The 15,209-nt window shown below is 41.2% G+C and overlaps 1 protein-coding gene across 5 annotated transcripts in view; it reads left to right on the forward strand.

The window, feature by feature from the left end:
• CB2H6orf89 (chromosome B2 C6orf89 homolog) overlaps positions 1–15,209 on the forward strand; it is a 39,614-nt gene that overhangs the window by 9,337 nt on the left and 15,068 nt on the right. For 3 of the 5 annotated variants that reach the window (XM_007085248.3, XM_042986231.1, XM_042986230.1), the window contains exons 2-3: positions 6,905–7,112; positions 7,803–8,016. In XM_007085248.3, the coding sequence (XP_007085310.1) occupies positions 6,905–7,112; positions 7,803–8,016 (422 nt within the window). Of the gene's footprint in view, positions 1–1,327; positions 1,383–1,797; positions 1,882–6,904; positions 7,113–7,802; positions 8,017–15,209 lie in introns of those variants that run through there. The other 2 variants (XM_042986229.1, XM_007085251.3) reach the window with 2 other exon arrangements.

The following is a 15,209-nucleotide window of genomic DNA, read 5'->3' on the forward strand; positions in this document are numbered from 1 at the left end:
ATTAAATTTATCTTTGTGATGGTCCACGGGACAGATGTTGAGAGCCTTGACTACCATTAATGTAGAGCTAAAAAGGAGATGATGAATGTGGGAACTATACAGGGAGTAGAATCGAGGATTTAGTGATTGGTTCATTAGTGGTGATGAAAAAGGAGGGGTTTTAAATATGGAGAACTGGTGTTTCCATTAATTACAAAACAGAATACAGTAGGAGAAATGGGTTGCGGGGGTGGGAGGGCAGGAATAATAAGTCAGTTATGGGCACATTACATATAGGGAACAGAAGGAAATTTCTGCCAGAGTGTCTGGTATATAGATAGGTGGATGGGTCTGGAGTTCTGGAGGGTTTTAGACTGGAGAAGAGATTTGGAAATCACTAATAGCTGGTAGTTAAAGCCAGGGAGGGAATGAGAAGATCAAGGACAACTGTGATGAATACCAGCATTCAGGGGTATGGTCTCTAAGATAAGAGAATTATGCTAAGGTTTGAGAGCACTTGAGGGAGGAAATGGCTGGCAACAGGAACTTCTGTGGAGAGGTCAGTTAAGGTAGTAATTGAGAAAACGCCCTTTTGACTTGGCATGTAGAGAGCCATTGGTGACCTGAGAGCTATATTAGTGGTGTGAGGGGGGCAGAAATGTGACTTGAGTGGTTAATAAAGACATGGAGACCTTAGAAACACGAAGGTGAAGTGATGCCTTTTTTTTTTTTTTTTTCCTTTTCTTTTTTTAAGGAACTTGGCTCTGGAGGGAGAACACGAGCACTGGAATTCTAGAAAGGATTTTTTTTTTTTTTAATAGAAACTGGAAAAGATGAGGATACGAGCAGGTAGAAATAAAGTTTATTTATTCTAGAGAGAGAGCATGCAAGCAGGGGAGAGGGGCAGAGGGAGAGAGAGAGAAAATCTTTAGCAGGCTCCATGCTCAGCACGGACCGCACCTTGGGGCTCAGTCCCATGACCCTGGGATCATGACCTGAGCCAAATTCAAGAGTCGACCTTCTGAGCCCCCGAGGCGCCCACCCCTTTTTGTGTAGCTAGATGCATCTATTTTGCATCTTAGACTTGCCTAGCTGGCACAGCTGTTTAGTTTGGAAAGCTGAGCACCTCCAGGTGTTCACTGTCAAATCAGTGTTTAGGACATATTTATAACCATAAAGAAGTTCTGTATTAAACAGGACAAAGGAGAGGTTCGCATTTAGTTGGACCTCTTAACCTGTTTTCTGCAGTAAACAAACTTTTATTGTAAGTTCTGTTAGAGTCATTCTATTGGTTATGCCTCTGTCCTGTTTTTTTCCTAGACTGAGACACAGAAGGAATTGTGGAGAACATCTCATCAGAGCTGTCAGTGGCTTCCTTCTATTCCTGAGATGCTCCTTCAGAAGTGAACAGCCTCCTGGCTTATCTCCCCCCCCACCCCTTGCCTCCACCCTGGCCTCCCTTGAAAGCAGAATTTCTTCACCTCAGCACTCTTAACATTTTCAACGGGACAGTTCTTTGTTGTGGGATGTTTAGTCTTCACCCACTGGATGCCAGTAGTGCCCCTCCAGTTTTGACAATCAGAAATGTCTCAGACATTGCCAAATGTCCCCTGAGGAGCAGAATCACCCCTAGTTGAACGGCTGTTCTAGAGCAGTGTCTCCCATTTGGGAGTGTGCCTTTTCTCATCAGGGAAGAGTTTGAATACTTCTGCACCAGGATCCCACTCCCAGAGATTCTGGCAATTCAGGATGTCTAGGGTGGTGCATGATACCTTGATTTTTATAATTCTGCTAGTGACCCTGCCTGTGCCCTTGCAGGTTAAGAGTCAAGCTCACTCTTTGGAACTTCCCTCTGTGGCAAAGCTCATTCCTGCTAGAGTTGGATCTTCTTTCTTTCTGGAGGTAAAGGAATTGCCTTTGCTCAGCTGATTTCAGTCAGTGCCCTCATACTTGATGCTAAGCCATGACTTTGTGTTTGAGGTTTTTTTTGTTTTGTGTGTGTGTGTGGTTTTTTGTTTTGTTTTGTTTTTTGTTTTTAATACAAATCCTTGTGTTGAAGGCTTTCAAATCTCAGCAAGGGAGCTGCTTTGCTGGTATGAAATCCCAACCCAAAGGGACAAGATTTTTTGTGTGTGCTTAATTGACATCATATCTACTAGATGCCAGTACCCCTCAAATGTGACCATCAAAATGTCTCCAGACTTTCCAAATGTCCCTGTCCAGAATTGCCCCCAGTTGAGGACCACTTGTCTAACGAAAGCCAGAAAGAGGGCTTATTATGAAGATCCCCACGTGCTCTTAGAAACTTTATGAAGTTATTGGTAAAGACCCTTCCAGTAACTTGGGAAATATGTCAAAATCTCAAGGAGAAAGGATGTACAGCTTGCAAAAATATAGTCAGTATCATAATACCATTGTATACTTGAATTACCAAAAAAAAGAAAAAAGAAAACCAAAAAGTGTTGTTTTTGTGATAAAAACTGGGGGTTTAGTGAGGTTTTTATGTGTCCTGAAAGTAGGCAGAGATTTACAAAGGTTGTGAAGTAGTCATCAGAAATGGTGATAGTTGATTTTCTTTTGAACCTCACTTGTACTTCTGTTCCCTTCACGGTTCTCCTAAAGGCCCACCAATATGATGTTCTCTTCTGCCTGAGGGATTACCTACACGTACCCCACCTTCCAATACTTTTCAGAATTTTTTACTGGAATCCTTTCCAGAATTCTCCCTGCTCTCTTTTCTAGTCCTTTAATGAGTTTTAGTGGATTTTGACTGGATGTCGTTGGGTAATTTATTGTAGTTTTTTTGAACAAACATTATCCTCGCTTGCTTGCTTGGAATATCTTTGTTAATTTCAACAGGAAAAAATTCTATCTCTGGAATCACTAGTCACAAAATCAAGATGTGAAAAATGTTGCAATAAGTTATCGCTTTATTCTTTTTCCAGGAATCATTGTAGTTGATCACTTGTCCAGTTCTCAGCCAGTCATTTGTGATAATCGAGGGGCATGGTGTTGTGGTTTCCACACTGCCAGCTCAGAATAGGAAAATACTTGGTAAGGGAGGCAGCATGCATAAAGGTTAAAAGCATCAACTTGGAAGTCAGCCACACTTGACTCCACATCCTGGCAAGTTATGGAACCTTTCTGAGCCTTACTTTCAACATCTGTGAAATGGGATTAATCACATCTACCTTTTGGCAAAACAAAAAGCAAAGAGACAAACCAAAAAAAAAGACTCTTAACTATAGAGAACAAACTGGTGGTTGCCCAAGGGGAGGTTGGTGGAAGTGGGGGGAATGGGTGAAATAGGTAAAGGGGATTAAGAGTCCACTTACCATGATGAGCGCTGGGTAATGTACAGAATTGTTGAATCACTATATTGTATACCTGAAATTAATAGAATACTGTATGTTAACTATACTGGAATTAAAATTAAAAACTTAATAAAAAATCACACCTACCTTTTGGGATTGCTGTGATGATTTACTAAGATCATGTTTCTTGTGTGCTTAGCACGGTGCCTGCATTTAGGATGGCACAACTGGAAGTGGTCATTTAGGAATGTAATTGGACATAAGTCTTTAGTTTCTAATGAATTGAAGTGTTTCTACTTCCCAAAGCCTTCCAATGCCCTTAAAATTTTAGAGCTAGAGGGGACTTTGAAAACCTCTTAGTTCAGTCCCTTTATTTTTTTAGGTGAGGAAATAGACCAGGTGACTTAGCCAAAATCATAACAGCATAGTTTAATAAATGCCATAGCAGGGGTAAGTTCAAATTCTATAAAAATACATTGTACAAGACCAGTGCTCTAACCCCTGAGCTATAGGTCCTATAAATACACATTTTAAAAACATCTTTACTGAAATTTAATTTATATGCCATAAAATCCACCTGTTTGAAACGTACAATTCAGTGTTTTTTAGTACATTCACAAAGTTGTGCAACTATCACCACAATTTAAGTTTTGAACATTTCTGTCACTCTAGAAAGAAACCCTTGGATCTACCGACAGTCAGTTCCCGTTCTTCTCCACTCTGTGTCTGCATAACCACTAATTAATCTACTTCCTGTCTCTATAGATTGCCTCTATTATTAACTTTTTGCATTTTATTAATACAGTCTTACAACATGTCATCTTTTTTGACTGTCTCCCACTTAGCTTAAGGTTTTCAAGGTTCACCTATGTTGTTGGTATCCATACTTTATTCCTTTTTATTCAATCATATTCTATTGTATGGATATACTACATTTTATCCATCCATTTAGTAGTTCATGGACATTTGGATCGCTTTATTTTTGAGCTATTATGAATAATGCTTGGATATCCATGTACAAATTTTTGTGCAGAAATATGTTTTAAATTCTCTTGAGTTCATACTTAACAAGTGGAATTGCTGGATCATATGGTAACCCTGCTTAAGTTTTTGAGAAACTGTCCAGCTGTTTTCCAAAGCAGCTGCACCATTTTATATTCCCACCAGCAGTGTACAGGAGTTCCAGATGCTCAATATCTCCCAACTTATTATCTGACTTTTTTTTTTAAGTTTATTTATTTATTTTGAGAGTGCAAGAGAGAGAGAGCACGGGAGGGGTAGAGAGAGAGGGACAGAATCCCAAGCAGGCTCTGCACTGTCAGTGCATAGCCCGACGTGGGACTAGAACTCTTATCAGAAATAGAGTTTGCGTATATTTTCCCCCATTCTATGGGTTGTCATTTCACTTTCCTAAAAGTTACCATTTGTAGCACAAAAATTGTTAATTTTTAATGTAGTCCAATTTATTTTTTCTTTTTCTGCTCTTGCTTTTGGCGCCGTATCTCAGAAGCCATTGCCTAATGGAGGGTCATGAAGACTTTTTCCCCTGTGTTTTCTTCCAAGAGTTTATAGTTTTAGCTCGTATGTGTTTGATACATGTTGAGTTAATTTTTGTGTATGGTAGAAGGAAGGGTCCTACTTCATTCTTTTGCATGTAGATATCTAGTTGTCCCAGCACCATTTGTTGAAAATACACATTTTTATTTATTTATTTTTTATTATTTTTTTTAACGTTTATTTATTTTTGAGACAGAGAGAGAGCATGAACGGGGGAGGGTCAGAGAGAGGGAGACACAGAATCTGAAACAGGCTCCAGGCTCTGAGCTGTCAGCACAGAGCCCGACGCGGGGCTCGAACTCACGGACCACGAGATCATGACCTGAGCCGAAGTCGGCCGCTTAACCGACTGAGCCACCCAGGTGCCCCGAAAATACACATTTTAAAATAGAGTTGACACCATCCTTTTATCTGAACCTTGAAATGAAAGCCTATGTGGCCTAGGGAAAACACAGTCTGAGCAAGAGCAAAGAGTTTGGGGAAGGGATTTGGCCTTTTAGCGTGTGGGGGTTCCCGCCCCTCCCCAACCAATTCCTCAGTCTAGATTACCTGCCTGTTAATTCACCATTGGAAATCCAATACTGTTTTATTTAATTGGTTTGGGTTGAGGCCCTGGTATGAGCATTCATTAAAAATTCTGGTGACTCCAGTGTGGAGGCACACTTAAAAACTAGTGAACTAAAGGGTTAATAGTCCTACCAGGGACCAAACCGTCAGTATCAGGAGGTGTTGCTGGAAGGGGAGATAGGCTGAGGTGCTTGCTCTTCTCCACGGAGCTGCAGGAGCTGCAAGACCGTTGTCCTTGGCTCTACAGGTGGCAGCATCTCCTTACTGAAAAAATAGAGTTGTTCCACGTCAGTGCTTTCTGGGGTTAGAAGCACTTTGGGCGTGACATATATGAAATAAGATGACTTCTACATGTAAGGGAAAAAGAGACCAATAAAAGAGCATAAATCCCAAGCACTGTTTTTCCTTTGGTAAGTGACAGAAGATGTTGTCTTATAACACAAGCATTTTTTAAAAAGAACGATTTGATTGCATGTTACAAATGTTACAAGAGAGTATTCTACTCTGCCACTTTAGTTTCTACCTTTTCTTCTGTGGCCGCTGTGAAACAATTTGGCTTTAAAGTAACTATGAGAACAAATTGAATTTTGAAATTAGTTAAAGATCTTAGGTCTTTCAAGTATATGAAATACAAGTAAAATGCTCTTTATTGTCTAAAACTGTATTTGCAGAAAAGTATGAGGACTCTAGCCTGCAAGGTCTGAACAGTCCCAGTGCCATGGTTTTTGTGTTGCCTGAAATTCTTGCTCTGCCAGTAGCAAAACGTGTCAGTACGTTCCCCATAGTAAATCTTGCAGTGCTTAGTTCCTCCTGTGTTGCTAAAAGGTGTATCTAATACAAATGCAAAGAAATAATGGATCAACAACACTCCATATTGCATTTCTTTTTAAGTAAATTACCAGTAGCAGACCACCTGTGATTGGTTTCAATAATCCTTTTGGTTGGCACTAGTGTTTCAGAGTCCCATTAGGGATTTATTGTGCTTGTAGACTAGTGCTCCTCAAAGTGTCTGTGAACCAGTAAACTGTGTTACTAGCCCACAATTAAGGAACACTTAAAAGCTGTGTAGTACTAACTTGACCTAATCTAGACATTCGTTATGTTCTACAAAAGCATTGGCTTGCAGTGGATTGGGGAAAACAGGTCCTTCCCATGAAGCTCTGTTCTAAGTGAAGTAACTTTGAGGGGTGCCTGAGTGGCTCAGCTTTGGTTAAGTGTCTGACTTCAGCTCAGGTCACGATCTCACTGTTTGTGAGTTCGAGCCCCGCGTTGGGCTCTGTGCTGACGGCTCAGAGTCTGGAGCCTGCTTCGGATTCTGTGTCTCCCTCTCTTCTGCCCCTCACTTGCTTGCTTGCTCGCTCTTTCTCTCTCTCTCAAAAATAAATAAAACATTAAAAAATTAAAAAAAAAATAAAGGAAGTAACTTGGAGGAAGAAGGTATTTTAAAGAAACCATCTTTCTTTTTACATTTACTTTCTTTCTCTCAGGGATTTTGTATTGGAAGACATGGATCTTGCTGCCAATGAGCTCAGCATTTATGACAAACTTTCAGAGACTGTTGATTTGGTGAGACAGACAGGCCATCAATGTGGCATGTCAGAGAAGGCAATTGAAAAATTTATCAGACAGCTGCTGGAAAAGAATGAACCTCAGAGGGGACCACCCCAGTATCCTCTCCTTATAGCCGTGTATAAGGTAAAAACGTGTTTTGACTTGGAGATTCCTTAAACAGAGCACAAACTCTTCAACTTTCTCCCCAAATTTTACTGTTGACTGCTTCTACCATCTAACCTTAGTTTTCCTATGAATAAGTTGGCCTTTGCTCTTGTTACCATGAGTTACTAGGAAATTTGACCCATTTTGTTAAATATCCATGATGAAAGCTATATATTTATAATTAAACTGTATTTGTGTATACTTTTTAATGGAGGACATAGCCCCATAGAAGCCTGGTGCTGAGTGGCTCAGTTGGTGGAGCATGCAACTCTTGATCTCCGGGTCGTGAGTTCAGGTCCCACTCTGGGCATAGAACCTACTTAAAAAAGAAAAAAAAAAAAAAAAAGAAGAAGGTTGGTGAGCCTTGCAGTTCTCATAGTTCTCAAACTTTAAATGTATTTCATTCAGGAGTGAATGTAGCCAATTTGGCAATAAATTATATTAAAAAAAATAAAATATAAATAAAATAAATTAAAAAAATGAAACTATAAAAGGTTTAAAAAATGAATGCAAATGGCTTGTTTATGAAAATGGATTAGTTCCTAAGGCACAGTGAAAATAATGGAAGAGGCTGGGGTTTTTGGTTTGTTTTGTTTCTTTTTTTTCTTGGCATTAAAGTATTTTGTTTGCTGGGACAATTATTAATCCTTCTCCTGTCTTTCCTTATAGGTCCTTGTAACCCTGGGATTAATCTTGCTCACTGCCTACTTTGTGATTCAACCTTTCAGCCCATTACCACCTGAACCGGTGCTTTCTGGAGCTCACACCTGGCGCTCACTCATCCATCACATTCGGCTGATGTCCTTGCCCATTACCAAGAAGTATATGCCAGAAAATAAGGGAGTTCCTCTGCATGGGGGTGATGAAGACAGACCCTTTCCAGGTAGAATCCTGCATTTTACTACTTACACGGTGTTCTTGACAGTGTATGATGGGAAAGGAAATAACATGTACTGACATCTAATGAGAGACACTTTCTCGCTTTTGTCTTTAAAAAAATTTTTTTTGTTTTTATTTTTGAAAGAGAGAGAATGAGCTTGAGCGGGGGAGGGGCAGAGAGAGAGACAGACAGACAGACAGACACAGAAAGACACAGAATCCAAAGCAGGCTCCAGGTTCTGAACTGTCAGCACAGAGCCCAACGCGGGGCTCGAACTCACAAACTGTGAGATCATGACCTGCACTGAAGTCGGACACTCAGCCGACCTGAGCCACCCAGACACCCCTCAATTTTGTCTTATTTAATTCAGTCCCCACTAAAACTCTATTTGATAGTGGTTTTTTTGGGTTTTGTTTTTTTGTTTTTGTTTTGTTGTCCCTGTCTTGCAGATTGAGGAACTGAGGCTCAGAGAGATTAAGAAACTTGCCAGAAAAACACTCCTGGGGGAACCAAATTCAAACCCCTTGATTCCAAAGCACACATGGTGGGGATGAGTATTTTTGTTTATAAGGAAAATTTCAGTGTATCTTATTCTACCCTTTTCTCTCCTGTGATCCCTATCCATAATAGATATTTTCATAAATAGCTATTGATTTATTGAAAACATCTGAGTCCAGCTTGCTTTTAACCAGATCCTCGAATAGTCCTTAGCCTGTTGGGCTGGGTTTTTGTCGCACTTTGTCTTACCCTTTCAATATAGTGTTTTCTCTGCCTCACAGTATGCTTAGTGCTCCTAAGTGTGCAGTTTTGCCGATAAGTTGAATTTAAGGAACATTTAAATTTAGTAACAGTGTATCAGTGGGAGCACAGGAATTTCTGGTCTGACATACCATTTGAGGAGTTTCCTTTTGCGAAGATTGTAACGTGTGATAAGACTTGAAATTTACCTTTTTATTTTTAATGTTTATTTTTGAGAGACAGAGTACGAGTGGGGGAGGGGCAGAGAGAGAGGGAGACACAGAATCTGAAGCAGGCTCCAGGCTCTGAACTGTCAGCACAGAGCCCAATGTGGGACTTGAATCCATGAACCTCGAGATCATGACCTGAGCTGAAGTTGGACGTTTAACTGACTGAGCCACCCAGGTGCCCCTGAAATTTGCTTTTTGAGAAAGAACAGAGGGCATTTTATTTTATTTTATTTTTTAAAGTTTATTTATTTTGAGAGAGACCTTGAGCTGAGGAGATGTAGGGAGGGGGGGAGAGAAAGAATCCCAAGCAGGCTCTACGCTGTGAGTGCGGAGCCTGATGTGGGGCTCAAACTCATGAACTGTGAGATTATGACCAGAGCCAAAGTCAAGAGTCAGGTGCTTAACCAGCTGAGCCACCCAGGTGCCCTGCATTTTATTATTTTGGTGGTATTCATCTTATTTGCCCAGATAAAGGAATATGGAAATTAATTTCACAAGTGTATTATGGGAGTTTTTGTGTAACTGTTCTGAAACCTTTAGATTCCAACATAACTGGAATCTAAACTGTTTAGGAAGCATGCTTTCTCCTCAGTGTTGCGTTCAAAAAAAATTTCCTAGTGGAAGCTACACTTTATAATGTTACTCTTTTCTCTTTTTTAACTTTTTTTTTTTTTTTTTTTTTTTGAGAGTATGAGAGAGAGGGGAAGGGAGCTCAAGCTGGGGACGGATAGAGAGATCTTAAGCAAGCTCCAAGCCCAGTGCAAAGCCTGACATGGGGCTTCATCCCTCGACCATGAGATCATGACCTGAGCCCAAATCAAGAGTCAGGTGCTTAACCAACTGAACCACCCGGGCACCTCTATAATGTCACTTTTTAAGCCAAGATCTAATCAGTCATAAAAATCCCTTGTATTGAGTCTCCTTTGAAAGCTATTTTTGTACACTTGAGGGAATTATGGAAAGATTTTCAAAATTATGCTAAAATCAGAGGAAGGGAACATTGTAAAGCAAAAAGCCTTGTGAGGTTTCTTTGGTTTTTTTTTTTTTTTTTTTTTTTAGTTAGCTCATATGTATAGAGTTTTTAATTCCAGATATAACTTCCTTGTATTTTTGAAATGTCATCAACAAAGCTTAAAAAAAAAAAAAAAAGTGATGTTTCCAACTCCTCTGTCAGAAAGTCCAGAGCACATGGGGGAAAGACCCAGAGAAACTTGTCAGGCCAGCCTGATGCTGCTTCCTCACACGCATCAACGCATCAGCCTCCTTTCCTGTCTTCCTCTCACTGCCTCCCTAAAGGCATCTTCTGCCCTTTGGCACATAGAGATCAAGTCAGCAGTTTTTAGGACCAAATTGATGGCGGTTACTCTGTTTCTCCCTGTCCTGTAAGGGAAATTTCCTTAGGCTATTGAGTTAGGAAGTGACAGTTGATGGACCACTATTGCTCATTCTCCAAATCAGAGTCTAATAATTCAAGAAACCTTCGTGTCTTGTCAATAAGCCTAACTATTGGGTTCACTCCAAATGAGTATTTTGCCTTGCAGGTGGAAACTGAATTCTTGGAGCTCAGTTGTAAGGAGAGAGCATTGGAAGGGTGTGGTTTTTAGCTCTTTAATGTTGACTATTAAAGTGCTGCTTTTACTTACCAGTGTGGATATCGATGCACCATATATTCTTGTGTGTGATCATTCTGGGAAGCTGTGGGCATGTACAACTAATAGCATTTTGCATAGCATTTGGAAGGAAACTGAAGAATGCATAATAATATAAGGGATAAATAGAAACATACGGAGGAGAATTAGGTACAAGAAATAGGAACTGCTGGGCCTGTAAGAGGGCTAGAAAAGGAAAAAAAAATAAATTATCCTTCCTGATATCATGGTACCAATGAACAACTGCCTTTTAGTTAGAATTACTTGGCAGTACTTTTGAAGTAAATGTAGAGGGAACATGGCATGGCAGATTCAGCTCCCTAAAGGAAAGCCCTCAAGCATATTGTTTCCTAAGGGCTGGCCTGTCAAAGGCCCCTGGATCATCTGACACTCCTTGCAGTGGCGCCTTGGGAATGACCGAGGGCACTGGGAGCAATGGTGAATACCTGACCTCTGGTAGTTTCTCCTCTTGACTCCACCCAGGGAACAAGAGGCAGCAGAGGTGGGGTTCTTTTTCTAGGTTTCAGCCTTGGGTAGGAAACCCTGCTCCTGAATTCTGTTGATGAGAAGAATGGAGGGACTCCATAGTGACTCACGTCAGCCTCCCACTCTGCAGCAGAAAATAAATAAGCTGACACTTATTTAGTACTTACCAGATGCCAGGCCCCGCTCTAAGGGCTTTCCATATATTGCTTCATTTAATCTTTACATTATCCCTGGGAGGGAAGTTCTGGTTGTATGCCCGTTTTAAGGATGGAGACACCGAGGGACAGTGACATTATGTCACTTGCCCGAGGTCCTAAGGCTACTAAGTCATGGAACCATGATTCAAACCCATCCTATCCTCGCAGTCTGAGCTCTTAGCCTCTGCTGTGAGTAGGGTGTCGCTATACACTATACCCACAGAATCTAGCTTTTAGTTTGATTTGGGAGTTCTGTGCTCTCTCTCAGCTCACCAGATGCCTCCTTTCCACTCCCTGGTGCCCAGAACAAGGTTTTTCTGGCTGGCATTGCATGTCCAAAGATAAACCATCCTCCGGGCCCTGGCCCTCTAGAATTTTCCTGAACTAGTCTTTTCCTAGGCATTCCACCCAGCTCATCTTCCCAGTCTACAGCCTTATGGGTAATGTGTGACTTGTTTGACTTAATCCTTTATCTGATTAACCCATAGTTTTCCCTTCACGGTCACATTCTTAGTCCCCCCCAAGTCCCGACCTCATATCTTTATGTCCACATTGATCCTACCAGCCATCCTCTTGGCTTTCATCCTTCCATGGAATCACTGAGTCTTAGAGCTAAAGAGGAACTTTAGCACTGATCTAGTACATAGCCTTGTTTTGTAAAGAGGGAATTGAGGACAGGAAAGGTGAAGTAACTTGTTCACCCAGCTAAAAATGCCTCACTGGCACTCGAACCTTTATTTCTTAATTCTAGTATGGTGTTCTCTCCATCACACCACACTCACTGTCTGCTATCTTTGCCCTCAGCCAAGCCAGGCTCCTGCATGTTAGGCCCAATTTGTTTACTTGGGACATCAGAAATTTTTTTTTTAAGGTTTTATTTTTGGGGCACCTGGGTGGCTCAGTCGATCGAGCGTCTGACTTTGGCTCGGTCATGATCTCACGGTTCGTGGGTTCAAGCCCCGCTTCGGGCTGTGTGCTGACAGCTCAGAGCCTGGAGCCTGCTTCCGATTCTGTATCTCCCTCTCTCTCTGCCCCTCCCCTGCTCACACTCTGTTTCTGTCTCTTGCTCTCAAAACTAAATAAACATTAAAGAAGAATTTTTTTTGAAAGGTCTTATTTTTAAGTAATCTCTACATCCCACACAGGGCTTGAACTCACAACATTGTGATCAAGAGTCTCATGCTTTATCGACTAAGCCAGCCAGGTGCCCCTAGGCATTTATAATTTTTAATTATGACACCCATTGATGCTGAGGAGGTCTGAGATAGTCTCATATACAATGGAGAAGTGTATCTCTGTATCTGTACTGCATAATTGGAACTTTACATATCCATGACCTTTCAAGGGAAGGTTGGAGTCGATCCAGCAATATCAAGTGGTTTTAGGAGTAGATCATTCAATGACTAGAACTGAGGACCAAAGCAGGGTCTAGGCTAGTACCCAAAGATGAACTGCTTGGACCTCAGAAAATGCCCTACTATTTTATTTGCAAATAAAATTTGAGGTGATGATAACAAATATGTCAAGCACTTACTGTGTAGGAGGCACTGTGCCATGTACTATGTTGTGTATTTTCTCAGTCCTTACAACAATTACAGAGGTAGTTACCATTTTTCTGTCCCTTCCAAAGATGAGGAAACTTGATATGCAAGGGGGTTGACTAACCTAAAGTCTCATGTTTAGAGTCCACTTAAAAAAAAAAAATATATATACACACACACACACACACACACACACACATACATACACACACACGTACATGTATACATATATATATATATATATATATATTTTTTTTTTTTTTTTTTTTTAAGTTTATTTGAGAGAGAACACACATCTGTGAGCAGGGGTGGGGCAGAGAGAGAGAATTCCAAGCAGGCTCTGCACTGTCAGCATGGACCCCAGTGCAAGGCTCTATCTCATGAACCGCGAGATCATAACTTGAGCTGAAATCAAGAGTCGGACCCCGACAGAGCCACCCAGGTGCCCCTAGAGTCCATTTTTTAAAATAGCAGTATAGGGGCACCTGGGTGGCTCAGTCTGTTAAGCATCCGACTTCAGCTCGGGTCACAGTCTCACGGCTCGGGTTCGAGCCCCACGTCGGGGTCTGTGCTGACAGCTCAGAGCCTGGAGCCTGCTTCAGATTCTGTGTTTCCCTCTTTCCCTGCCCCTCCCCTGCTCATGCTGTCTGTCTGTCTCTCAAAAAATAAATAAACATTAAAAAAATTTAAAGTTGAAGTGTAATTGATCTACAATGTTACGTTAGTTTCAGGTGTACAACATAGTTATTGGACAAGTCTGCACTTTATGCTGTGCTCACCACAAGTGTAGCTGCCATCTGTCACCACACAAGGCTAATACAGTACAACTGACTGTATCCCCTATGCTTTACCTTTCATCCTCATGACTTACTCATTCCATAACTGGAACCCTGTATCTCAGCCCCCTTTACCCATTTTGCCCATTCCTCTCATCCCCCTTCCTTCTGGCAACTATCAGTTTGTTCTCTGTTTTTTTGAGTCTCTTGCTGCCTGTTTTTAAAAAAATTTTTTAATTTTTTTAATTTATTTTTGAGACAGAGAGAGACAGAGCATGAGCAGGGGAGGGGCAGAGAGAGAGCGAGACACAGAGTCTGAAGCAGGCTCCAGGCTCTGAGCTGTCAGCACAGAGCCCGACGCGGGGCTCGAACTCACGAACTGTGAGATCATGACCTGAGCCGAAGTCGGACGCTCAACTGACTGAGCCACCCAGGTGCCCCCCTTTTTTTTTTTTTTTTGATTCCACATGTAAATGAAATCATATAGTATTCATCTTTGTCTGTCTGACTTAATTTCACTTAGCCACAGTACCCTCTCGGTCCACCCATGTTGTTACAAATGGCAAGATCTCATTCTTTTTTATAACTGAGTAATATTCCAGTGTATGTGTGTAATATGTGGGGTTTCACTTCTCTGTCACATTTAAAATTAATTTTAAAATTTTAAATTTTAAAAATTTAAAATTTCTCTTAAAATTTAAAATAGCTATTATAAGGAGATTTTTTTTGGAGCAAAGAAACCTTGGACATTAAAAGAAAGTTAGGAAGTTACCATCCAACTTCCATGGGCCTTTCTGTCTGCTGCTGCAGGAAGAGTGGATAGAAAGAGAGGGAAGGCTGGAAAGAAGGCACATGCAGCAGGTAAGGTGGCCAGAGAAGAGCTCTGTCCTGGAGTGGCATGGAATGGTCTGCTCTGTGCCGCTGGCTATTTTCCAGGATGGGATTTTGCTCACTTTGTGCTATCATGGTTCCAGCCGATTGTATAGCGAACATATCAGGTGAAGCCATCCTATCTGGAAAGATAGAGGCCAGGTTGGAAGTCTGGGTACTCCTCCTTTTTGGGGCATTTTGTGGGAAGGGGAGGAAGCACCCCAACCATACACCCCATACACACCCAGACAGTTCACTGCCTGGCGATTCCCCAGTCCCTTCCCACCAAAATATAAACACTTTCTTTATCCACCTTGGTGATCTCAGGGCTGTAGAGAAATCAAAAGTAGCTCTTCCTTTTGAAGATTGGCTCCCCTAGTTCAGATGGATGGCATAAGTTACCCCATTCCAGTGATCCCTTTTCCTCATTACTTCCCCTCTTCCTTTGCTGGACGCCAGCCTGGTCAGTGTCTCTGCTCCTGTAGAGTACCTCTCCAGAGGCCTGCCTTCTTAAGATGACTGAACCCTCCATTTCATAAGTTTTCATGGCCTCCAAAGACATTTCTATTTGAAAAATACATAAAACCCATACAAAGACAATAAAAAGGTATAAGATTTTTATGTTTAAAAATACACTTTTAATAAAGTAAAATTTCTCTTGATCCCTTTAACTCTTCCACCAAACCAACCCCTGGTAATAATTTGATAC

The sequence above is a fragment of the Panthera tigris genome, chromosome B2, assembly GCF_018350195.1.
Source record: "Panthera tigris isolate Pti1 chromosome B2, P.tigris_Pti1_mat1.1, whole genome shotgun sequence".
NCBI classification, from domain to species: Eukaryota; Metazoa; Chordata; class Mammalia; order Carnivora; family Felidae; genus Panthera; species Panthera tigris.